General features: G+C 35.4%; 3 protein-coding genes across 4 annotated transcripts; 1 reads left to right on the top strand and 2 right to left on the bottom strand.

Annotated features, from left to right (window-relative positions):
* Nucleotides 1-1774: 1774 nt before the first annotated feature.
* Nucleotides 1775-6187, bottom strand: LOC145205714 (carbohydrate sulfotransferase 11-like). Its single transcript, XM_080078464.1, has 5 exons — nucleotides 4971-6187; nucleotides 4599-4744; nucleotides 3911-4136; nucleotides 3037-3205; nucleotides 1775-2730 (listed from the first exon to the last, which is right to left on the bottom strand). The coding sequence occupies exons 1-5, from the start codon at nucleotides 5242-5244 to the stop codon at nucleotides 2520-2522; spliced, it is 1026 nt and encodes a 341-aa protein (XP_079934590.1). The 5' UTR covers nucleotides 5245-6187; the 3' UTR covers nucleotides 1775-2519.
* A 702-nt stretch (nucleotides 6188-6889) lies between these two features.
* Nucleotides 6890-9194, bottom strand: LOC145205547 (carbohydrate sulfotransferase 12-like). Its single transcript, XM_080078279.1, has 4 exons — nucleotides 8738-9194; nucleotides 8341-8542; nucleotides 7767-7995; nucleotides 6890-7107 (listed from the first exon to the last, which is right to left on the bottom strand). Exons 1-4 carry the CDS (start codon nucleotides 9064-9066, stop codon nucleotides 6935-6937), a joined length of 933 nt encoding a protein of 310 aa, XP_079934405.1. The 5' UTR covers nucleotides 9067-9194; the 3' UTR covers nucleotides 6890-6934.
* A 2730-nt stretch (nucleotides 9195-11924) lies between these two features.
* LOC145205699 (serine/threonine-protein kinase DCLK2-like) lies at nucleotides 11925-23426 on the top strand. Of its 2 annotated transcripts, XM_080078443.1 has the most exons (16): nucleotides 11925-12055; nucleotides 12460-12556; nucleotides 13164-13365; nucleotides 13560-13684; nucleotides 14028-14171; nucleotides 14428-14550; nucleotides 14783-14879; nucleotides 16525-16700; nucleotides 17085-17264; nucleotides 18360-18479; nucleotides 18948-19094; nucleotides 19456-19589; nucleotides 19936-20191; nucleotides 20645-20782; nucleotides 21484-21531; nucleotides 22328-22393. In XM_080078443.1, the coding sequence occupies exons 1-15, from the start codon at nucleotides 11997-11999 to the stop codon at nucleotides 21499-21501; spliced, it is 2016 nt and encodes a 671-aa protein (XP_079934569.1). In that variant the 5' UTR covers nucleotides 11925-11996; the 3' UTR covers nucleotides 21502-21531; nucleotides 22328-22393. The 2 variants fall into 2 exon arrangements, with proteins under 2 accessions (XP_079934569.1, XP_079934568.1); XM_080078442.1 differs by lacking the exon at nucleotides 21484-21531 and having other exon boundaries at nucleotides 22328-23426.
* The last annotated feature ends 1427 nt before the right edge of the window (nucleotides 23427-24853 follow it).

The raw sequence follows: 24853 nt of genomic DNA, 5'->3' as shown, positions 1-24853 counted from the left end.
GTTTCGGTTCTATTCACTTGAAGACTTATTGTTTCACTTGACTGAAGTATGAATACAGTTACCTACCGTATGAGTAAAATGCAGATTAAGAAAGCTACCGGTCTGCTTTACGACTTTTAACAAAGTGCTGATAGACTGCTTCCCTTACCTACACAAGAGGTGTCCTACAAGTCGGTTGCATATTGAAGCACTCACTGTAAATTAAGATTAAATCATAAATTAACCCAAGTTTCTAGAATTGGTCACACATACTTATCTTTCACACGCATTGCAACGTAATATCTTATAGGGGAAAGTCGTGTAATTTGGACCACCTAAGTTTGAACCTTTATAAAATAAAAAGTAGTCCTTCAAATAAAGGGGGGTTTATGCGATTCGTTAAGTTATGACGCTAAGTATTCATTTGCAAAAAGGCAATGTTTGGATATTAACGTAAAAAGAGTAAAATGCATTTAAATTTTTTTCGCGAAGTGGTCCATTTTACACGCATAGTGTGTAATTTGGACCAAAGTCGTGTGTAAAATGGACCACTTAAAATCCATGCGACTTCTCTTCCAAAAGTTCCCAAAACGAACGTTAACAGCTTCAGATACCAACCTAATCAAGCTTTTATTACATTACCACAATGTTTCACAAACTATTTAAATTTTAATGAATGAAATCAAAAATGGGATAAACAATTAAAATGAAAAACATCCTTAAGATAAAAAGGCCATAAATGGAATTACTAAGATAGCTGAAATGAAAGAAAACTCGCAGAATACTGCAAAACAGTACCATGGCAAATTAAAGAAATAATTGGTTAACCAAAATATAATGAATGTAAATCCTGCACTGAGCTTTATTATAAGATGCCCGGTCCAAATTACACACTTTGACACGCAATTTTTTACCCAATTTATTTTACTTTTGGAAAGTGTTAGCGGATTGTTCTTTGTATGCTAAATGCATTAATAATTGTAACTCACAAAAATCATACCCACTGAGATTTACACTAAACAGTAATTTAGAAACGCAAGAAGTTTGAAACCTAAAAAAATCATCAAATTTGCAAATTCTGTTTTTCTCTCTATAACAAACGGAAAGTATAGCATCAAGTTTGTAGCTTGGCGGCCGTAAGCCTTATATCAAGTCTTCTTTCAAGCTGTATAAAAGATATTCTACCACCTTGCGTATATTCCGAAATATAAGCAAGTTCCAAATTACACGCAGGGTCCAAATTACACGACTTTCCCCTATACCTTACATGATCCCTGCTATGGTGTAGGCGGTTTATGACGCCAAATCCGCCTACATTCTAACGCATAGATTGTAAGAATTGTTTTGATCAGTAATGGTGAAAAACCATAATTTGTCACTTCCTATACGCATTAATGCTGTGATATCACCTGAGTTTTTTACCCGATTGCGCCGCATTGAAGCTTAGCCTAAGATATAACTCGTTACAAGCATCATCAACAGCCATTTTTAGAAGTTTCTCAACATCGGACACTCGGGTTCGCATTTTCCTTATTTGCACCGAAGGCGCTGGTGAAGATCCAGCACGATGCGCAGTGTTGTTTGTTTAATTACATCCCTTAATTCGAACTGAAACGACCGTTGCATTAGCGTGTGATTTTGCTGCGCTAACTTCCCCTATGCTTATTCAGTGCTACACAGACAACCGTCACATCTTTTTTCGACAATGGCTCGTTCCTATGTTTGTTTTTCGGTGTTGGCGTAACAAATGCCTAACTGTATAAAACCCTGAAACTAGGTGTTGATTGACTACAAATTCAAAAATGCTCACCGTTTCTATGAAAAGAAGGGCATGGCAAAAATAGCAAGTATATGCTAGAGCCATAATAAAATACACAAATGTCTTGGCATGGTGGCCTTACTGGCTAGGTTCCAAAAATAAAGTTTAAATTTAAACTTTTCGCACTTGATCCTTACATTTTTATCCTTTTCGTTTTTATCCCAATATGCCATTAAAACTTATTTATCCAAAATTTCACTAAAAGGATGCAAATTCATGACTAGAACAAAACGTTTCAATAAACTAAAAGCATTCTAATAAATGTGGCAATATTGTGCGGTAGGTTATATTTCATTATCATCGTCTCAGGTATAATGTAAAGTGTTAGGAATATTAATCTTCAAAGTGCAAAACTAAACAACATTTGGCATATAAGAGTGAGGATACAATATATTCTAGCACGAATGTGAATTCAGAAAAAGGGAAACTTGTTATGCACAGTTAAGTACAACTGTATGGCTTTTCCTATTAGGGTTATCAATGGCTTTTCTTATTAGGGTAATCAAACAAATCAAGGCAACATTTTTCTAATACAGATACATAATAGTTTATTAAAACTGAATTAGTTGTTTTGACTTAGAACGACTACATCAAGCTTATGTAAACACTTATACAAGAAATGCGAGATTGTTTGAATGTATGTAACATGTATTAATCTCAAGCCAAGCATTTAACTAGCAATAAAGCACCGTAATTATGCATACACTTCTGTGAGGCATTGTTATTGTTCTTTTGACAGTCTGTCAAGTACCGAAGGTGGAGGGTAGCCAAATAAGATGTAGTCTTCTAACAAAAGATTGTAAAGTTGAAAAACCCTCTCCCGTGGTCTGACTGTTGAGTAGTAACGGTAAACCAAGTCATCGTCGGTTTTGTTTCTATAAGCTGATTTAAGTGAAAGTTTTTCTGGTGCCCCAATAAGACGCAAAACGTATCTGCGACAAAACGTGACTAAATCAGAGAAATCCTTAATTAACTGTAAATAATTGTTATGGGTAATCTTCAAGCAGTAAGTTTGACATGGGATTTTTTCGCAGTATTGCATTATTCAGAATTTTTAATTGTAAAATAATGGTAAGTTAATATTATCTGAAGTTACTAAGACAAAAATTTGAGAACATCAGGTCCAAAACACCCAGGGATCTTGTTTCAAACAAATAATGCTAAATTTAGACGATAGAGCCAAAATTGTTTTGTTTCGGGTCAAACAAATTATAGCCATAGAATCGATAAAATCTCACAGGGAATCTTCATCAATCGTTTCCTGATGACCGATGACGTCATAATCAAAGTCGCATGGTTGACAGATTTCAGAGTATTTCATCCAATGCTGGTTGTTGACGTAAATTGAATCAGGATGTTGGTTCACCAAAAAGTTTATGAAGGTGCTAAACGATGGTGACTTTCGATCTGAAAAAAACACCAACTCTTTAAAATAAAAGCCAAATACATTTCAACACAAATCGTCGTCTATCAGTTGCTCATTGCTATTTCCTTATCCACCGCCTAAAGGTGAATCTAAAACCAGTGCTGGATTAACCATTAGGGCTTAGGCAAAGTAGGCACGTGCCTACAGGCCAGTCAAAATCCAAGCCATTTTTTTTTTGGCAACACGGATAATTCTGATTTGGCAACACGGATAATTCTAATTTTTTAGTTGGCAACCCTGATTTTCGGGCCACTTATAAAATGTGCCTAAAAGGCCAGCAGACCCTAATTAATCCGGCACTGTCTACTCTAAAACCAATATTTAGGCCTACATTGTTTAAGTAGCTATGCATGGTTTAACTACCAGATTACGGTGCAGAAAAACAACCATACAGCAGGAAAGAATATTGCCAAACTATATTGGACTTGTTGGTAAAGCTTCTGTAACCTTCAAGAAATGCCTTTTTAATGGAGCAATGTGGCGAAAAACTACAAACACTAAAATTTAAACGGTAGACTATGAGAACACTCTATGTTTTGTTTTTCCCACTTAATATATTTTTTTACACAACAAGCTCGATATAAGACAAATGTACACGAGTACTTGTTGTTTGTTTTATGTCCCAACTATAATGCAGATGTGGTGTTTGTTTTACGAACCCCATGTAATGGTATAGAGATTCATACCTTTATAGTCCGGATCTTTTCTATCAGCAGACAGTTGCTGAATTCTCTTGGCAATTTTTAGCAATTTTGTCGAAACATTTTCCAATTTCGATCTATATGCGGAAACAAGTCGTTCTAATGGCTCTCGAACGACCGTCATTTTTAACCAATCAGGATTGAACAATCTCTCGTTCTTTTTTTCGCCATTTACTTGGTAGTTTTTTAAATAAGTTCCGGTAAATCCGTGCTGCAATGCAAAGTTGTTATTGCCAAAGTCATTGGCAGTTACGTATCCATGTGGCCTTTGTGCGAGCCCGCAGGTACGCATTTTATTAAAATTTCAAAGCAAATTGCTTTGCCAAAATTAGTCCATTTTTGCAGTTAGAAATATAAACCACTTAAAAGGAACAAACGATCGATTGTAATTGAATAAATAGAGCAAAATAGATTTTAAAAATAAAATAGAAATAGAACAAAATAGAAAAGCAAAATAGCTTTTCCTCAATAGGACTGGATGTAACCAGTACTAATGTCATGCTAACAAAAATGCCGAACGGAGTAACGTTTTTACCTCATATTGCGGCATTTGTAACTTAATAGGCCTGTTTGCCAGAAAACATAGTTTACACCTTAACCTATATGCGTAAAGGTCTACTCTAGCCAATAATAAAAACTTACACCATTTTTACCCAATTGAATACATACTTACCCCAAAATCTATGTCTATATCCATTAAATCGACGAAAAGACGCTTCCAATTTGTAATTCCTGTTTTAGGTATTTGGCAAAATATCGTCTGATATTCGTCAGAGTAAATCAAACCCTCCCGTATCTTACTGCGGTTGTGATGAAGCCCTTTGAAACACGTTGAAATTTTTTCAGAAAATATACGTTAATTTTTTTTTTTAGAAAAAGAAATAACCAATTTGATTTTCAGCACCAAGTGATGTTCGGTAACGGTTACAATACGTAAAGAAATATTAAGTCTCGTTTGAAAAAGTTTTCATATTGGCCTCGGCGATTATAGAGGTTAAATTGTGGCGACCTTGAAATAAAATCCAACATTCACATTTGCACTCACCTAATTTTTTACAATTTTCGTGAAGTATGTGACGTCGTTCACTCATTCGTTGTTTCATTCGTTCCATAAAGTCGTCATCACTTTCTTCTGATGACCTCACTGGAACGTTTCGATTCCTGCCAAGAGTCCAGTCCAGTCGGACCAGGCCAGTAGCGTCCAACTGGTTGTAAGAAACTACCAGAAAGAGTATAAAGACAGCCAACAGCAGAATTCCATATCCGACGTCTTTTGCATTGTAATTTATAATTATTGACCTCCTTATTTTACGCAGCATTTTAACTCATTGAGTGGTAGATACAGAATACCAATTGTTCAACTTGTGCCACTGCTTCATCTAGTTTACTAAAACGTCCAAAAATAATCTAAACACCAAAAATGTTATAATTGTTCATTTAAAAGTTAGTTAGAACGTGGAGGTGTTAAAGAATATTTGGCGCCTTTTTTATTTTACATGGCCTGCTCAATACACTAACCTTTTGGTTCTGCTAAGCTGTGGTATATAATGCTTAATCAAATTTCCAATGCAAAAAACAAAGCAAAAAACGAAATTAACTTGTTTCGGTCTCGTATATACTGTAGTCGAGAACTAATTGGATTGTATGGAGCGATTACCGATGTGGTTTTTCCTTCTAGCTTTTTGACACTGATGAGTATGGTTTAACAAATCAAACCTCACTTTCCGAGTTAGTCCAATTCAATTCAAACAGTTTGCAATTATTCTCGCAGATTAAAACTAACCTTTAAATCTTTTATGATAACTGCTGGCTACTGCGCTATATTAAACCGAAAAACACATCTGGAAATTAGAAACGTAACAAACGAACAGAATTACTCAGTTATGCGCAGTACTAACTTCCTTTATGACCACGACATTGATACTAACAGCACCACTGGGTTACATCCAAAAGCCATTGATCAAAGTTTTGCTGCATAATCACAGTCACCTTCAAAATGGGACTGCAGGCCTGACTTGTAAGTCGGACCGGGTTCGGGCTTGGGTTTCTTAATAAAAACGGGTTTGATTCGGGCCTGACTTTACACTCTGTGTCAGTATTTTTTTGAATAAATTTAACTCGCTAAGTAGCAAGTTGCCGGACCTGACATAATATCAAACAGCTAAAAAACGTCTTGTTTAAGACCAACTGTCTATTATTGTTTATTGTGTTTGTTGCTGTGGTCTTTTCTGAGTCTTCAATGTATAAGCCTGTCAATCAAAATGAAACCTTAGTTTATGTCCAAAACAACCGCTAAATCAATACAACAGCTTTCGAATACAGATGCTTGAATTACATGCTATTTCAGTTGGTTGCATGACTTACAAATAAACTATACTGTAAAGCCTATGTAAACATTACAACAAAACATTTCACTGAAATGTTCAAGAATTCCGTAAATGCTTGTAATGTGTGATAGCACTGAAGCATTGACGGAGCACAATAGTTTTGAAGACACTTTGAAAGGCACTGTTATTGTTCTTTTGACAGTCTGTCCAGTACAGATGGCGGAGGGTAGCCAAATAAGATGTAATCGTCTAACAGGAGATGGTAAAGTTGGAAAACCCTCTCCCGCGGTCTGACTGTCGAGTAGTAACGGTAAACCAAGTCGTCATCGGTTTTGTTTGAGTAAGCTGCTTGGAGTGAAAGGTTCTTTGGTGCCCCAATAAGACGCAAAACATATCTGAAACGAAAAGGTACCCGTCTATAACGCTAAGACAAAGGTTTTTTACCCGGGATAAATTATTCTCAAGGCGTCCACACATGCACATGCCTTTTTAGATTAATATAAACAGCATGAGTATTAACAATAATCACAACTAGTCTTAGGTATAGAAGGCTAAAAAATTGAGCAAAAACTAATTTATATTTCACCTATACTGGTTGTTGTCCTAAAAACAAATGCAAAAAGTTGTCCATGGGACGAAAAGTTTCATCAGCTGTTACGTAACAATATGCGATATAATGGACTCACTCGGAATCTTCATCAATAGTTTCCTGGTGACCTATGACGTCATAATCAAAGTCACACGGTTGACAGACTTCAGAGTATTTCATCCAGTGCTGGTTGTGAATGTAAATTGAATCAGGATTTTCGTTCACCAGAAAGTTTACAAACGTGCTAAACGTTGGGAATTTTCTATCTAGAAAAAGAAAAACGATTGTGTGAAACCAAAATGTACTTCTCAAATTGAGTTTTTGTAGTTATTTTTGGCATGCAAAAGGTACTGAAAATAACGATTTGATGTGACAAATGCGATTGCTAAAACGTTTGTCTCGGACTTTGGTCCAAATTTTACCTCATTAGAACCAACAAACAGATAAATATGCGTGTTACGTGAACAGAAAAGTTTTGCGCAAAACCATTACAATTTTTACGAACGCTTTTGTCACACAGCAAAAACAAATGGGGCAGTTTGATTGCGGCTGGATAAAGCGCAGTAGCACAACCACGAACATTTAAGTGATTAAAATTAAAGACCTGCCCTAAATGGTTCAGTCCGAAACCGAATAATTTTGGTTCAATCAGGCCGAACCTAAAGTCCCCATTGTGATGGATGTTTTCAAAAGTTAAACAATGTTCTATTTGGGCCGAAATTTTCACCATTAAACTTATGAACAGATCCGTATTTTATTGTTTCAAAACAATGTTTTTTTTACGAATCGAATTGAACTGAAGTAAATTCACTGAAATATAGTGCTTGTTAACTGGTATTTTTTGTTTGTTTTGTCATATTCATGTTGTTTATATCTTAATTAAGTTGTACAGCATACAGATTTGATGAGGATTTGTTCTGCAAACCTTCATAGTCCGGATCTTTTCTATCAGCAGACAGTTCCTGAATTGTCTTGGCAATTTTTAGCATGTTTTTGGAATTCTCTTTTTCCAATTTCGATCTATATGCTGAAACAAGTCGTTCGAATGGTTCCCGAACGACCGTCATCTTTAACCAATCAGGATTTGTCAATCTCTCGTTCTTTTTATCGCCATTTATTTGGTAGTTTTTTAAAAATGTTCCTGTAAATCCATGCTATAAAAAAGACAATGGAAAATATTTATCTTTCGGCGGTTTATTGCCTACATGTGAAGTCAGAACAAAAAGGATTTTTAAGATTAAAATCTGCTTTGCATAACATCACAAGTCGATTTTTGTGGTTAAAGTACTCTGCGGTGTTTATTTTTTTGATAATTTTTTTTTTTAGCAATTATGTAAACATGCCATAAACTTTATTGCTGAAAAAGAAAAAAATATTTCTGTTCCTATTTAAAATTAAACTTCAAAGTTCAAAATGAGTTCAAACTTTAAACTATTAGATCAAAAGTTCATTCGACAATTAAAAACTGAAAGTTGTCCAATTGGCTAAAAGTAACTCACCCCGAAATCTAGCTCTAATTCCATTAAATCCGAAAAAAGATATTTCCAATGTGTGATTCCAGTTTTAGGTATTTGGCAAAAAATTGTCTTATATTCATCAGAATAAATTAAACCCTCGCGTATCTTGCTGCTGTTGTGATGAAGTCCTACAAAACATAGACTTTTTTCAATAAAATACTGCATTATTAGGTTATGTATAAAGCTATGAGAATATTATTGTTGTACGTAAAGCAAATAAAATATATTCATTTGTGTTTAGGAGCTGAAAAGTTTGGGACGACCTGAAAACAAAAACATATTATTAAAAACACTCTTCAAACTACAACACGTTGTAACAACTGAAAAGCGAAATCTTCTTTTTTGCTATCTGCAATTACATTAGATATTTTTTTAGCGCCCCCGAGTAAAGATCAACCAAGTCCATTTTCGCTTACCCAATCTTTTACAATTTTCGTAAAGTGTAAAGCGCCGCTCATCCATTCTTTGTTTCATTCGTTCCATAAAGTCTTCGCCGTTTTCTTCTGATGACCTCACGGGAACATTTCGCCCCTTCCCATAACTCCAACCCATCCGGACTAAGTCAGTTTCGTCCAAACTGTTGTAAGATACTACCAGAAAGAGGGTGAATGCTGCCAGCAGAAGAATTCCAAATCCGACATCTTTTGCATTGTAGTTTGTCATTATTAGGCGGCTAATTTTAAGCAGCATTCCTAAAACAGGGCGCATAACAAGTTTTATCTGAGAAAAGAATTTGAACAATGGCGGAAACAATATGCTAATACCCCTAAAATTGATTTAAAAACCGAATTTGAATTTTTCTTTATTTGACACTTGATGAAAGCGTGGAGGTTTTCCAAGTTAAATTGTCACCATTCCTATATTGTATACTTACACGCCGATTTTACAACCGTGAACTAGTTGCTTGAGCTGTTTATTGTTGAACAAAAACTTTTATGTAGGCATTGTAAACCACCCATGAAAAGCGCTGGTTTGATACCACCTGCCTGCCTTATCTGAAACCGCTTAGGTCTTCTAAAATGTTTTACAGTTTATTTCGTGCAAGTTGGTAAAGTATAATTTTAGCAATTGATTTATCAAATAAGCCGTGATTATTTACACTACATAAAACAAAGCTATGAATTGTATATATCACTGACTGCGATGCGCAAAAAGAACACCATACAATAACAATATACAAACTAACCAAATTTAAAAAAATGCACCGTTGTACGTGTAACGTGTTCACTTCCTATGTGGCCATGTAATCGGGCCACATGAAACGAATTTATGTACAATTCTCATGAGCCAAACAGTGCCATAAAACTGAGCACTGGAAACAAATAATAGAACGACAACCGATATTTGTTTTCATATCTCACCGGAGGCGGCCCACATAAAGAAACTTGATAAAATGTTTTCGTAATATAGGCTAAGTTACTTTTAATTTCTGAAGTGAAATCTGATGTTGTTGAACTGGCGTCAGTACATGAACCATCATTAGCTACGGGAGGCACATTTACGTTTAATGTCTGGCCCATTTTGGGATACGTTACATATGTTACAACTTCATGTCGTTATTTGCCATAAGTTGCATGTTTCGGGGAAAAAACTGCAAAAGATTAACAAACTATAAATTTTCGAAGATATGTATCGTACTGTGGGTTTGATGTGGTTATACGGTTAAATATAAAATATACGTGTAAAATGGAATTCATGAAGCAAGACTGCAACTTTGCAATGCATGTTCCCACTTTCGCAGTAGGAAGAAATTTCGTCACGAAGAATTACGATGAAGGCCTTCGGAGGAGGAACAATAACAATATGACAAAAAGTTGTCGGTGAGCGTAAACAAAAAAACAACTTGCAGATGTTTTTTTCAAAATATATGCTAAATAAATTTTTTGATTGTTTTTCATCATAAAATTAATATGATATCCATGACTAGAGGTGTGATGCTCAACCAAGCGTGGTATAATTATCGGTGCGTAACCACATTTTATTTTGTTGTTTTATTGTTGTCAGGCGAATGTTTTAGACTCGCGACGTCGCTTTCCCAAGGCCCAAGCACAAAACTCTGCACTTCGGAGTGACGTGATGAACTAGACTGCTTTAAAAGAAACCTATGAACCCATCACTCGAGCTGTAATACTGAAAGGAATCACGATTTATGAAAATAGTTAAACAGAACAGTGGGTATATAACACGTAACAACCAAAGTCTAGATCTTACGTAGACTTTGGATAATACTAATTGGTAATTACTAACTGCCGCAGGAGGACGACAGGAGACTTCGTAGGTTTTGTTTACAGTGCAACAAAAAGAAACGAGTTTTTATAACATTAATTTAATTCATTTGTTTTTGTGCTACTCTAAAATGTTACAGGTGTTTTTTAATGCTAGATTTATGACCGTTTATGGCCACAATGTGAATTTTGTTGTAGCAGAATAGTTATAATTGTGTCGTTGAATGTTAGAAAGATATATCACAGTTTGAACTAAAAACTTATATTAGACCAGTGGCTCTCAACCTTTCGTGGACAGTGGCCTCCTAAAAGTAACTTTTGGACCTTGTGGCCCCCTTTAAGTAACCCTGTAGGACCTGTGCCCCCCTTAAAAAATGTAAATGGCAATCTTATGTTGGAATTCGGTACAAATTTCGACTTTAAACAGGTCGAATAGAATAAACAAGAATCTGTAATCGTAAAAACCTCAATATAGACAAATAGTATGTGAAATAGTCGATTAAATTAGGGAATGAAGTTAAAAACGAAATGGATTTTAGTGGATGTTTCTGGTGAATCTACACCCGTGGCCCTCCGGAACACAGCTTGTGTCCCCCCTGGGGGCCATGGGCACTGGTTGAGAACCACTGTATTAGACAATGGAGCCATATTGGCTGTGAAATGTTGCTAGGTTTAAGACAGTTATTGTAAAGTAAAGATCATTGACATTCTGCAACTGAAAGCAATTGGCAATAGCAGAGCCCATTAAATCAAACAAGAGGCCATTTAAACACAGTGATAAAACTGTAAAATTTACAATGCTTTTTGGAAAAGGTGGACCAAGCTTATTTTAGTTAAGGTACTATAGAAATGTTTCTGATCTAAGTTAGCTTCAGCAGTAAGTATTGGTGAAATAAGATGTGACAATGTTGTTTACACTTTGTTGATAAGTATGTTTTACTGTTTTTTTTTCTATTACGGCAATGATAAACCTTATTACACACTGGATAGTGTTTATATTAGCACAAAAACAGTTTCCTATGCAGACTTTTTGTGTTGTTAATATTTGGTGTGCTTAAACCTTACATATTTTTGCATGTGATGTAGAGAGAGCCAGCTCAAGCTTCCTTGAATAAGGTTGTTAAGTTTGCACAGAAACAGTCAAATATGGTTTTCCTAAAAAAAAACATTTTCTATACATGGACTATTTTAACAAAGTATGCTACGGTTGTTTTGTGAAGACCTGGTTTTAAAAAGAATATTTTTGGTGTAATATACTAGTATATATATATATATATATATAATATATATATATTTGTACTCATTTATACACTGATGTAAAAATCTTATCTTTGTTTTCAGGTTTTCATTCTTCTCTTGTAAATACGAATGATTTGTGTTGATTAGATTGAATAATTTGTGTTGTCATTTTTTATGATGCTGCCTGATCCGGTTGCCCAACATTTCACTGATGACGGAAAATTAAGAAGAAGGTATACATTTGTCATCATGTTTTTGAAAAAAAATACATATTTTACTCATACAAGTTGGCTACATATGTATATATATTGCTTTTGTAAACAATAGTAGTCATGAAATGATTTATGTACCATCTTTATATACCCGCCTAAAGAACCTTACAGTCAGAGGTTCTCAAACCTTTTCAATGTCATTATATTACCTCTATAAAGCAATCATCCAGTTATTGCATTCCTTTCTGTAATTTCCATAATTTACCTATTGTTCCCTAACCCCAATGAGTCAGCATTCTCTCACCCCTTATGGATCCATGAACCATTGAAAAAAACCTGTTTTATGCACTCAAAAATTTTGTCAGCTGGTTCAAACAAAATCATGCCCTTAACTTTAAGGTTTTAAACATTATTTTCTTTTTTAGATCTGGTTCTGTTAGAAGCCCTTCCCACAGTGCTCATACCAGCTTGTACCGAACACGGTCGCTTCAGCGAATTGCAGATGAAAAAAAGGCCAAGAAGGTGAATACTTTTAATTTTTTTCTATTTGCGGTCATTTTGCTAACAATAATACCCAAACTTGTATTGACCGCTAAAAAACACATTTTTTGGGAAAATATTAAAAAAAATAGTTCATGTAAGAATATTTCATGTTGATCAAAATTAATTGGTTAAAGAAAGTTTTGACCTTGTAATGATCCTGTCTCAATAATAAGTAGTAAAGCTCTTGTCAAGTACAAGTGTGTTACGTGAAGAGCGCACACACTTGTCGAATTAGTTAGTTTCAAGTAGTTTTCTATTGTACTTGTGGTGAGTTAGAGGGATAAAGCTCTGCTTCTGTGTTGCTAAACCAGTGTGTATTGCTCTTGTCAAGTGCAGACGATTTTGGAAAGGAAGTGCAAGACTTGAATTTAAACTGTGCAAAGTTTAAAATTGTTTATGGAAAATAATGGTATTGAAGTTCCAACAATTGAACAGAGGAGCTGTTTTTTTTTAATTGTACTTAACTTTATTTCCAAGCATAAAGTTTTCAAAATATAGAGTACATATACGGATATTTAATGGTGTACCTATGGCATTGACTGAAATTAGATGAAAGCTACATTGGAAATATTTCTTCATATTCCAGGTGAGATTCTATCGCAATGGAGATCGTTTTCATCAAGGGCTGGTATATGCCATATCTTCAGCAAGATTTCGTTCTTTTGATTTCCTTCTTGCTGACCTGACACATAGACTTGCAGACAAAGCCAATTTGCCACAAGGGGTGCGAGTTGTTTTTTCAATTGACGGGGCCAAAAAAATCAATTCACTTCAAGAGTTGGAACAAGGTATGTTTTATTTAGTGCCAAATGTGGTATGGTATAAGTATGATAGTACTAGGTAGGTAGTATGTTTTTTGTTGATGTAGTACCGGGAACCACTGAGCGTTTATTTGTAAATTAAATCAAGAAACTTTATGACATAATGGAAAATGGCAATTTACACAAACATTTTGACTTAATGATTAAAAAAAATGATTTAGGTGAAAGCTATGTTTGTGCCTCCAATGATGTTTTCAAACGAATTGATTACACACGAAATGTCAACCCAAACTGGTGTCACAATGTCAGAACTGGAAGCTCATTATCACTCCGACTTCGGCAACAGGTCTGAAAAAAAAGTTGTAACCCTATCTCAAACATCTTTGACAACAATTTTTTTCCATTTTTTTTTAAATGCTAAACTATGCGTTACTACAAAGTGCAACAATTTTTGTTGTAAATGTGTTATTAGGTTTATATTAGCCTAACTTAAATGAATCCCACTTAAGACTTAACCTAGATGTTATTGTCCATCAGTTTGTTATATGGGTGAGGGCGTACAACATCTATTAGGGTTTTGCCTAAATTTGAAAGTACAACTGATCAAGTAGCAGATAACAGGAAAAATATTTTTTATTACTGGATTAAATTCCTTTGCTTTTTACTTTAAGTTTAAATTGCTATTTTAGGAAAAGAATGGTTGGAATGGAGATGATTTGAGAAATTGTGTCAGTCATGAAACACTCTGTCGCACATTTGAAAAGGAGAGTCGGGATTTTATTCATCCCAAGCTCGTAACGTTTGTCAGAAGTGGAGTGAAACCGAGAAAAGCAGTAAATTTATTTTGTTTTTACTATTTTTTTAAGTTTTGCTACTCGGAATATTATCAAATGCCCCTCCAAATTAGTTTTGATTAAATTTACTGACAGTTTTAAAATAAAAGTCTAATGGTTTTAAAAAACTCCATGTAAAAGTCTTATTTACTGACGGTTTCCAACTAACGAAAATGGTTGATCATCATTGGCATTAGGCATGGAAAACTTCATGTAACTGCATTAAATTTGGTTATTTTAAAAATTGTGTTAAAAGGTGAGAATGTTGTTGAACAAGAAAACAGCTCATTCGCTGGAGCAAGTGATGAACGATGTAACCAAGGCAATTAAGCTTGACACAGGAGCTGTTAGGAAGATCTACACTATACAGGGAAAACAGGTCAGATAAAAAATTAACTCCTTACATGAACATGTACTTAGGCAATTGGCCTAGTCAACATATGAACAAACTAGTTCATTGCTATAATGACTTGCCATATTTATGTGGGCCATATAGAGTGGACTACCTGAAATAGCTTACGGTCCATTTCCTATTACATTTTTTAGTGTATATGTCTACTTTAGAGCTCATGCTTTGTAACTTATGCCTTTTTATTGGTCTTGTTTTGTAGGTGTTGAGCTTACAAGATTTCTTCAGTGATGACGACATTTTCATCGCATATGGCCATGAAAGATTATCACATGATGACTTTGCCATTGACACTGACGGTAAGGTTATATTCCTAACAAAATAACTTCAACAAACAGTATAATTGTTTGACAATCACCATTTTGCGCGTCTAACGGTCACATTGCCTTATTAGGAACATTACACCAATACAATATTGCATAATTGGCCTTTCAGTGATCCCCGAGAGATTTTCGAGCGATAGAAGGACATGTGGTCTTTAACAATTTGTCGCTGCGAACATCTGCCAAGCGTAGACTCCCATGGGTCTTAATTTTCGGCATTTCGCAAGAAAATTACGTCTCAGCCGGCTAACAGACGTATTTCTTGTAAAACTCCAACGACTCCAACGAATTTTGATAGACTGTGATATATATTGCACAGTCAAAAATGTTTGTAAATTACCTTATTATGCATACGTAAGTGTAAATAAATCCGATCGAAATGCTTGGATTGGAGTCGTCCAGAATAATAGTAAATTTTGTCAATAATCGTGGCCAAGTCTATTACAGTTCACATAAAGTTTAAAATCAACAATAAGCGTAGTTTAAATTTGTAACTTTTCCGATTGTCGAATGGAATCGACAATATCCTTAATGTGCATCGCCTTGTTCTAGCATTTTGCGACAGGTTTTGTAGCACTTTCATGAAATATTTATTACGATTCTCGGGGGATCTGTAAAACGCACTAGATGTCAATGCGATGCAACTCTAATCTTCCAATCTAAAATGTGTTAAGATTTTTTATCTTACTAACAGCTTGTGTTTTTAGTGCGCTGAGTCTTAGGGGAATTAAAACATGGTTTTATGTTCATGTAATAGGCTGTAATTTTCGGTAAGTCTTTTTCCCATTTAAATGCGTTTTTGAATAGCGGTGTTCTACTAATTGCGGTGTCCAATTGCGTAGAACGATTTTATTTTTACATTGTTGAAAACTGTTTGGGCTATATCGTTACTACTGTATTACAAAAAAATACCAGTAAAACTTCGTAAAAACAAAATTCAAGCTTGTCTTACATGTCTGCGCATAAGTGAGAAACATCAAGGTTTCAGCGGGCTAAAAACGTCGGTTCGATTAGCCGTAAAATTTCCCTTGCATTAAATTTCTTCTCTGTGCCTTTAAATTATGCATGGCGGGTCTGAAAAAAGTGTCTGAAGCCTTGCGAATTTCCCTCTGCAATGGTTCCAGCAAATTGCAATTGATTTTATGTGATTCATTTTCCTTCCCCATCGACGAATTGTGAAGTTGCATGCACAAGTCTTATAGAGCAAAAACAAACAAACAATCAACTACATAACGGTTAAAAAAAGTTTGGCACTTACAAAATATAACCCAACTCTTTATTTGACGAAGCCAAGGTGCAAAATAACTACAATATAATACAGATAAGTCTTAAATGGACACAATATGATTTGAGTCATGGTACGAAACAGATATTACACGTAGCATAGTATCATATGTGTTCTGTAATCTGTATCATATAACCTTACTCATATCACATCAAGTTTCAAACTTCTGCGCCTGCACTGACACAATACGGTTTGAGTCATGCTACGAAAATGTTATTTCACGCAGTACAGTAACACAGATACTACAACAGATAACTTTATTCATACATAACCGTTTCACACTACTGCGCCTGAAAGATAAGAAATCATTTGTCAACGCTCTCATTTGCATTACAGAGGCCAAATTTATTCGTCCGTATCAGTCTGGTCCTCGCACCCCTCGTATCACTCTGGACAGGAAAGGGAGTGCCCGTTTGAATCGAAGTGCAGATAGCGATCGTGTGCACCCCCAACCACACCACCGAAGGACGCAGTCGTTAAGGGGTTCGACATACAAGAAACCACTTGCAATCGTAAGTTAGTATTTATGAATATTAATGACTTTTTTGATAAGTGAAGACAGATCGGTCGGTCAGCACCCTGCTACACAGGATGATTTTTGTAGTCTGTAATGATATTACACATTAATGAATATTTGATAAATATCGCCGTGAAGAGCCTAGTGTAAGTGTACAAGTCAGAGCAACGTTTCGGCAAATGCTCATGCCATCATCAGTGACACCTATGTATACCTCTTAGTGAATTGCAATGGAAAGCGGATGAGATAATAATTTACTGGAAAAACGGCTTCGTTAGTAGTTACATCCTTCCTTTCCAGCGCTATGGGATTGTTTTCCTATTTTAAAGTTTTTTAAAGTATTTTAATTTCATGCATAACGATTTATGTTGTATTGCAGCACGTACCTGACGTCATCAGTACTGACGACGGCAAGTGGCCGTCACAGGTCAGCGAGCGGTATGAAGTTGGTGACGTCATCGGTGACGGAAACTTCGCCACAGTTCGTGAATGTGTGGAAAGGTCAAGCGGGGTCAAATTTGCACTGAAAATCATCGATAAAAGAAAATGTGCAGGAAAGGTATAAATTCCAAATAGCTGAATTCTGTTTTTGATGTCCAGTTCAGCTTGTTGCACAGATTTGACCACAGAAGTTTAGTTAAATATGGTGCTAATGTTAACAAAGCCTAAGTCGTAAGGCATGATGCTTTAATGCGTTTGAGCCACTAAAATGATTGGCTAATCGTGCTTCGTAATGTTGTTGTTGCAGCTTAAACTGATCTTTTAATCCCAACAATATCTACATTAACTCGCTATCACAAGTCACTATTATAGATTAAGCCGCTTTCAATTAATCTTTTTCTTGAGTTTGCGATTCAAGCGATTAGATGATTAAATGGCCATTTGTATGCTTAAGTAGAAGTTAAGTTTATGAATTTGTTATTACAAAACAATTATTAAATACGTTAAGGTATACATGTGTTGAAACTAAACCTAGCTTTCTACGTGATTATATTGATTGCACTAAGCTCGCCGGAAAACCGGTCGTAGTTAAGCGAACATGACGTTCCAAAAGCGAAACTGGATTCGGTGTGTGTGTATATTTCCTCAACCGTCATGCAGATTTAAACTGATTTGAATTTTTGGTCAGCTGACATCCCAGTCAACAAGTCGACTTTGTGTATTTGCGAGTATCAGGCGGCAGCTTGTAATGTGCTGTGTGGTGTATGGGTTTATTATTCCCTTTGGCGATTTTAAAAGACTCGCTTAGAACAATACCCTGGCCATACGTCATACGTGTAAGTTAATAACTACGCAAAAGCGCTCATGGCGTGATTAAAGTAAGCCTCACAAACAAAACGTTTATTTTTTAACTCTTGAACAACTTTATTTTTAAAGCACGATTTTTTCATATTTCATTACTCGTTCGTGGTAAATATCTCTTACAAATTCACTTTATTGCATGACCGTTGCATGAATTAGAGATACAACGCAAACCTACGTTAGTAAAACGTGCATATGAGTGATTTTCTACACGCAACACCAGAGCGTCTTGCTCAACATAAAGTGTCGTCAGATCACGTCGTAAAATACTGAATCAGTTGCGTGTGTCGAGTCATAGCATTCGCGTGTGGTCACGTGAGTATAACGTATACATCGTATTGTTTCATTGCAGGAACACATGATCCTGAGTGAGGTGTCGATATTGCGACGTGTCAAGCATCCTAACATCGTGCAATTGATCCAGGAATTTGATTCCAAACATGATATTTTCCTTGTTATGGAACTTGTCAATGTAAGTTTCTTGGGTGGATAAAGCCGGTAGACCTGAATGCCCTGTCAGGCTCATTGTAGGTGATGCACTCACCAATGTAAACATGATTTTCAAATACGCTTTTTTCTCAACCAGCAGAACATGGCTTGTCTTAGAAGGAAAATGATGGGAAACATTTCAGCATAAAGAAACCGAAAACTATGGCTACCAGCATGTTGTTGCGTCCCATTTGGGTGACCTGTGCCTTAGTTTAAAACAGGTCTTCTTAACCGGGGGTGCAATACTAGGGTATTAGGTAATAAAAGTGACTTTTCATAAAATACAGAAGGGGTGCAAGGACTTGTTATTTCAAAAAAGGTGTCGATAACAAAAAGGACAGCAACCGCTGGTTTAAATACGATGTTTTCCAAAAAGATGTAGTTTATTTGTACTCAAGAAAACAATTTCCGCTCAGGTGTGTTTCCTCATTGTATTATATATTCTATGCAGGGTGGTGACTTGTTTGATGCTATCTCAACTGCCTCAAGATATACTGAACGTGATGCAAGTGGAATGTTACATAATCTTGCAAGTGCTTTGGCCCATCTTCACAAACTCAGGGTTGTGCATCGTGACATCAAGCCTGAGAATCTGCTGGTAAAAGTTTTTCTCTTTCAAATCATGACTATTTTTACTATTTTCATCCATCATACTGTCCCAAATGTTGTACACAGGTTTCTGATGGCATAGAAATTAAGTTTGTATAGAATTTCAATGCCTGTATTTTGTGTTGTTTTATGCATCTAGACCAGTAGTTCTCAAACTGTGCCTCGTGACGCCCTGGTGCGTCGTTTCAATTTTCCAAGGGCATCACAGAATAGTTCCATTTCGTGTTTTTTTGTTGTTGTATCAATAAGCACAACTTTAATAATAAGTTTCATTAACAAAAAAAGTTTGAGAACCACTTATCTAGACAACCAAATGGTGTAGTTTTTAATTGTGGTTTGTATGTGTTCAGGTGTGTGAGTATGAAGATGGAAGCAAAGCATTGAAGTTGGCTGATTTTGGTCTTGCTACCAGTGTTACTGGGCCACTGTATACAGTCTGTGGAACGCCTACATATGTTGCACCAGAAATCATAGCACAAACGGGGTAAATTAGGGTTATAAAGAATGCAACCAAACTGATCTAATAGTATAAAAACTGGATTATAAGGGCCATTGTTTGTCCATGTTAAAACTTAATGCCTTTTAATTTACATTTCTATGTGAATCAAGTGCTCTGATTGTTAGATTTTTCATCTGTGAACTTAGCTTGTGTGCTGACAAAGAATGTGACTTTTAAAAAACACAAATTCAACTAAAATTATTTGTCATTAATTTGTCTTGTAAAAATACTTTGACGTTGCTGGCACAATATCAGTTGCCACAGAGCTATTTAGGCAATCACTGCTAACATCCAAAAGAATACAAATTCATCCCTTCTTTGTTTTATAAAGGTACGGAGTAAAGGTGGATGTTTGGGCTGCTGGAATCATTACATATGTCCTGCTGTGTGGTTTTCCTCCATTTCGATCAGAGAGGAACAATCAGGAAGAGCTATTTGATGCCATTCTCACGGGGGATTTAGAATTTTCTTCAGAGCACTGGGAGCACATTTCTTCTTCAGCTAAAGAACTGATTCAAGGCACTCTGAATGTAGATGCAAAACTGAGGATGACTGCTGAAGAGGTCTTACACCACCCATGGCTCGCAGTACGTCATATTGTTCGTAATAATTATGCTCAGTGCAGTAATCAAATTCATCTAACAAAAATGGATGAGTGTACAGGTTGTCAAAGTGATTTAGGTTAAAAAAACAAAACAATTTTGTAAACATGATTCAAGTGCTTTGCTCCCAATCTTATTCCAATTTTATTGGATTTTTGTCTGTTTCAGGACTGTTTTATTGTCCCAACGGTTTGCTCAGAGACTGTTTAAATAATATTAAAGAATATGTTTAACTTTTGGCACAGTGCAAACACGTAGGGGACGTTTCCAATGTTTTAAGACAGCTGCACCAAATATAATGACATTAAAAGGGCATTTAGAAATAATCACATCTGAAACAACCAAGGTTGGGAAGCTGACTCGTAGAAATTTTGAAGGCCGGACTCCATGTTTACAATAACAACAAGGATGCTTGTTATTATTCTGCCTGTTGTTTAGTCTGACACAGCATTGGACCGTGACATGAAGAAGTCAGTTTCCCATCGACTGACATCCATGCAAACATGGTCACGAGAACCAGTTAGTCCAACCAAGAGTCACAAAAGAAGATTAAATGTAGGAGGCCGGGTATTGGCAGTAAGTATCTGTAAATAAGCATCTGTTATGCATGCAAGTGAATGAAAATGTTGTGAAAATGTAAAATTCAAGTCTAAATTTTTGGTTATTGCCCAAGCTTTTGCTAGGTTGAGATTTGGGCTTGCAAACCAGAAAGCTCTAGCCAAGTCATCAACATTTCATCATGCTTTTATAGGCTATTGGTGTGCATCGTTTGACATGCATGTGTGTTGTACAAATGTTTCAAACATTTTGTAAGTGTGTGTAAGTTCAGATGCTTTTCATGTGCTTACAAAGGATATGTTTCACTATATGCTGGAAATAATGCCTTGTGCTTTTGTGTGCCCATTGACACTCCCATTACAAACAAAAAGGTACCAAGTGAAACCCAAAAGCATTAGGTAAACACCACTGTCCAACATATATGGAATTACCGCAGCACTGCACTAAAAAGCAAAATGTGTTAACTTTATTTATGAGAGCTTGTTTTTCTTTTCTTGCATATAAGTGCATATAACCAAGATAGAAAAGTTTTGGAATTTTTAAAACCTTCAGCATTTAAAGTTCTAAGTTCATTTTGGTCTAAACCAAGTTCGACCTGTAAGAAAAAGTACAGAAATGTTGTTCAGTGTATGACTGAAAGACTATCATTTTCATGATAAATGTTTTAACCTCAAACTAACCTCATTGCCATGTAGTGATCAGGCTTGCTTTCATTGCAGGACTATTCCAAAAGATGAAGTCAAATTGGCAAGTAGATCCTTATCAAGGTATAGCCTTTTATTTATCTCACAAATTTAAACCTGCTTTATATTGAACACATCATTTGTGCCTGTTTTGTGCTGTATTTTGTTTTCCTGTCCTAAATGTTGTATTGTGATTGTCCATTAGTGCCGTATAAAATTGCTTAGCAATCATTTAGTTGTGCTTGTTTCGCATTTTGTAAAATGCAGTAGCATTAATGCTCAATGAAATCTAGTTTGTGTGGTGAATTTTTTTGAACCTAAAATTAAATGCAATGGTAAGGAATTTGCAATCCCCATTATGTTTGTTTTTCACAAGCATTCAATTTAAAGTTTTTTAACTCTGATAAGCAGGTTCTGAACTGATATTAATGAGAGCACAGCTACCAATATTTACTTTTTATTATTACGTTTACTTGCAAAATAAGTTTTATTTGTGTTTTTAGACACATGTGATAATTTTTGCTTTAAAATCCTTGGATAATTTTTGAATTTTGGTCTTGGATTAAAATCCTTGGATAAATTTTGAATTTTAAAATTGGGTTTAGGCATTCAAGATGCTAAAATGATCATTTAAAAGCAAAGCTAAGATCAAACAGCCAATATATCAAGAAAATTCAGTGTGAAAAACCACTAAATCTGTCCTGAATCGTTCAAATCGCAGTTGTTTTACTTGAAAGGAGATTTCAATAATAAGAAAATACTTACTACGAGCCAATATATCATGACTATATTATAACTGTCTCAGTTTGTTTGAAATCATTGCCTGAAACTCATTAATTTATAAAATTTCTAAATCTGAAACCCTGGGCTTCAATTTTAGATGACTTCTCTTGATAAAAATGAAAAGTTGCTGGTAAATTCAAGTGCAAAGGCTGATCCAGTGGAAGATTCGAAACAAGAGGATGTGAAGAGCGATGAGGATGGAGATGATACTGAAGACGACTTCTAATTTGATGTCTGTACTCATGCAACCAACAACTGGTGTTTATCTGCTAACAATATTTTTTTTCGTTTTGTCATAAATTATTTTTGCCTTACCCCCATGACGAAAGCTACAATTACTTTACAGATTCAATTTCTTGGTTAATTTCAAATGCCACAGCTGATAATTGCAGTTTGCAATTGGTTTACAATAGTCCATATATTTGTTGCTGCTTTAAGTAAGTAAGCTAAATTTGAATATAAGCCATCTCTTAAATAGAAATCATAGAAATGGCATGGAAACAAATTGCTTGGTTTTATTCTCTTGGCAAGTAATAACATACCCAGATGCAACTAATAGTTTTTTAGTGTCTTATATCAAGTTTAGTTTATTTCCCAATTGGTACTTATAAGTTGTGTCTTGCTAATTAGTACTTTTTTCAATTTACTTTTATATTTCATTAACTAAATGGCTTTATTTAATCACTAATGTGCGTGTAAATAGTTTTGTGTTTTTGTTACTGGCAAACCGTATGTTCTATCAAAATCGTTGGCCTTTTTATGAACAAAGAAAAAACAAACTGTTAATATTTAGCGAGAAATTTAACACACCTGTACTTTTGCATGGTGTATTGTTCAAACCTCTGTATTTTTTCTATTGTGTTTGTTTTTTGTTGTACTGTGAATTTGTGTCAGTATTATAACACTGTTTGTGTAAGGGTCATAAGGAAAAGCCGTGCTGCTATCTATCTGTATACATTGCAGTTCAATACACACTTTAGGATTTTGATTAACTGGTTAAAATGTATTTTTTTGAGATTATTACAACAACAAAGAAAAACAAACCTATTTTTTTGAATTGATTGTGTTGTACCTATCATTTGTCAGCAAAATTATTGTTGGCATTATCAGTGTTCCACATATAACTTGGTGTTCTAACAATTTGTTTTTCATGCAGCAGTTGTTTATTGCCAAAAATAAAAAAATCTTGTTGCAAATGTCTGTGAGTGTGTGGTCAGTCTGACAAAAAATAGTTGAATTGTTGTCACATGTTTAATCATAGCAGCTTGATTGAGGAAAGGTATACAAATGTGCAGGCTAAAGCAACGGTCTACTCTAAAATATTCAATCTACTAATAAAACGTATGAAAGTGCTAACGGTTAGGGTTTATAGCAGTGGTTCTCAAACTTTTTTATTGTCGGGGCCAAATGGTATTTTTTTAAGTGTGTAGGGAGCCGCAAAAATACGAAACCTTGAGAAAAGAACTAAAGATTGTGACTGTAAAAGCTAAAATAGCAATCGTTGGTGGTTTTCTAAGGTCTGGTGCGAGCCGCAAAATAAGTAGTTGGGAGCCGCATGCGGCCCCGAAAACCGAGTTTGAGAACCACTGGTTTATAGGGTTAAGGGTTTGTAATTGCAACACTATTATATTTCTATCTTAGAAACCCTTTTTGGGCTAATATTATTTTACGCCTTCATATGCCGCATCATACGGTGTTTAGTGGCCTACCATCCCCAACACTTGCTAGTATATTAGTCCAAAAGGGGTATCTCAGATTGTATCATGATATTCGTTTACGCGGGTTCGTTTCATATTTTAGGATTTAATGAAAAAATACGATCGGGTGTGCATGACAACGTCAGATCTCCATTTTAATCTTCCTTTTTACCACCAAAACCAGTATCATACGTATTTTTTTGTCAGAAAAACGCTCCCATGTGTTTTTGTTCGTCTGCAGCAACGAGAAGGATAAGTTCAGAGAGGACACGATCAACAATATAAAGATTGATTCTTGTGTTTTGCAGCTTGTTAGGTTACGAAATATAAACCGAGGATGCTTTTTTGTTTCAAAAGTACAAATCAAAAAGCCTTTGATAGCTATAATAGCCACTGAAGGTCTGGGAATAATATGCCACGAGAACGTGATAAAAAGACCCAATTATAAATGATCTTTGTGCGGTTAAGCATCTACTATGTAGTATATCAGCAAAGAACACTATAACTCTTTGATATCAGGGAGGAATGGAAGGGTTTTGAATTGTTAAGGAAGGAACTCGTCGGAAAAAGTTGGGAACCACAGCTCTAATGTAAAGGAAGTTAAAAAAAGTTTCACATTGACAAATCATCTCGATGTTTACTTGTTTTAAAGTAAACCCTTAATTTTTGAGCACATTCTTTATTTCGTTTATTTTTACGACCTTTAAACTGCTGAAACACAGCGACCCAAATCTGGAAGGGAACGCCCAGATTAATGACCTTTAACCCGCGAATATCGATTTCTATGACAGTATTCTGATCCAATGTTATGCACACCACGATTGATTCGCGAAGCGATCCCGAAAAGTGTGTTGTTTTTTTGGCTAAGATAGTAAGGAATAATGCCGGTTTGTGCCGCAAATTTGTCTGGAATGCCGGCAACATTG

The sequence above is a fragment of the Phallusia mammillata genome, chromosome 8 (assembly GCF_965637545.1).
Source record: "Phallusia mammillata chromosome 8, kaPhaMamm4.hap1.1, whole genome shotgun sequence".
Classification (NCBI taxonomy): domain Eukaryota; kingdom Metazoa; phylum Chordata; class Ascidiacea; order Phlebobranchia; family Ascidiidae; genus Phallusia; species Phallusia mammillata.
This window is presented reverse-complemented; position numbering and strand designations above follow the sequence as displayed.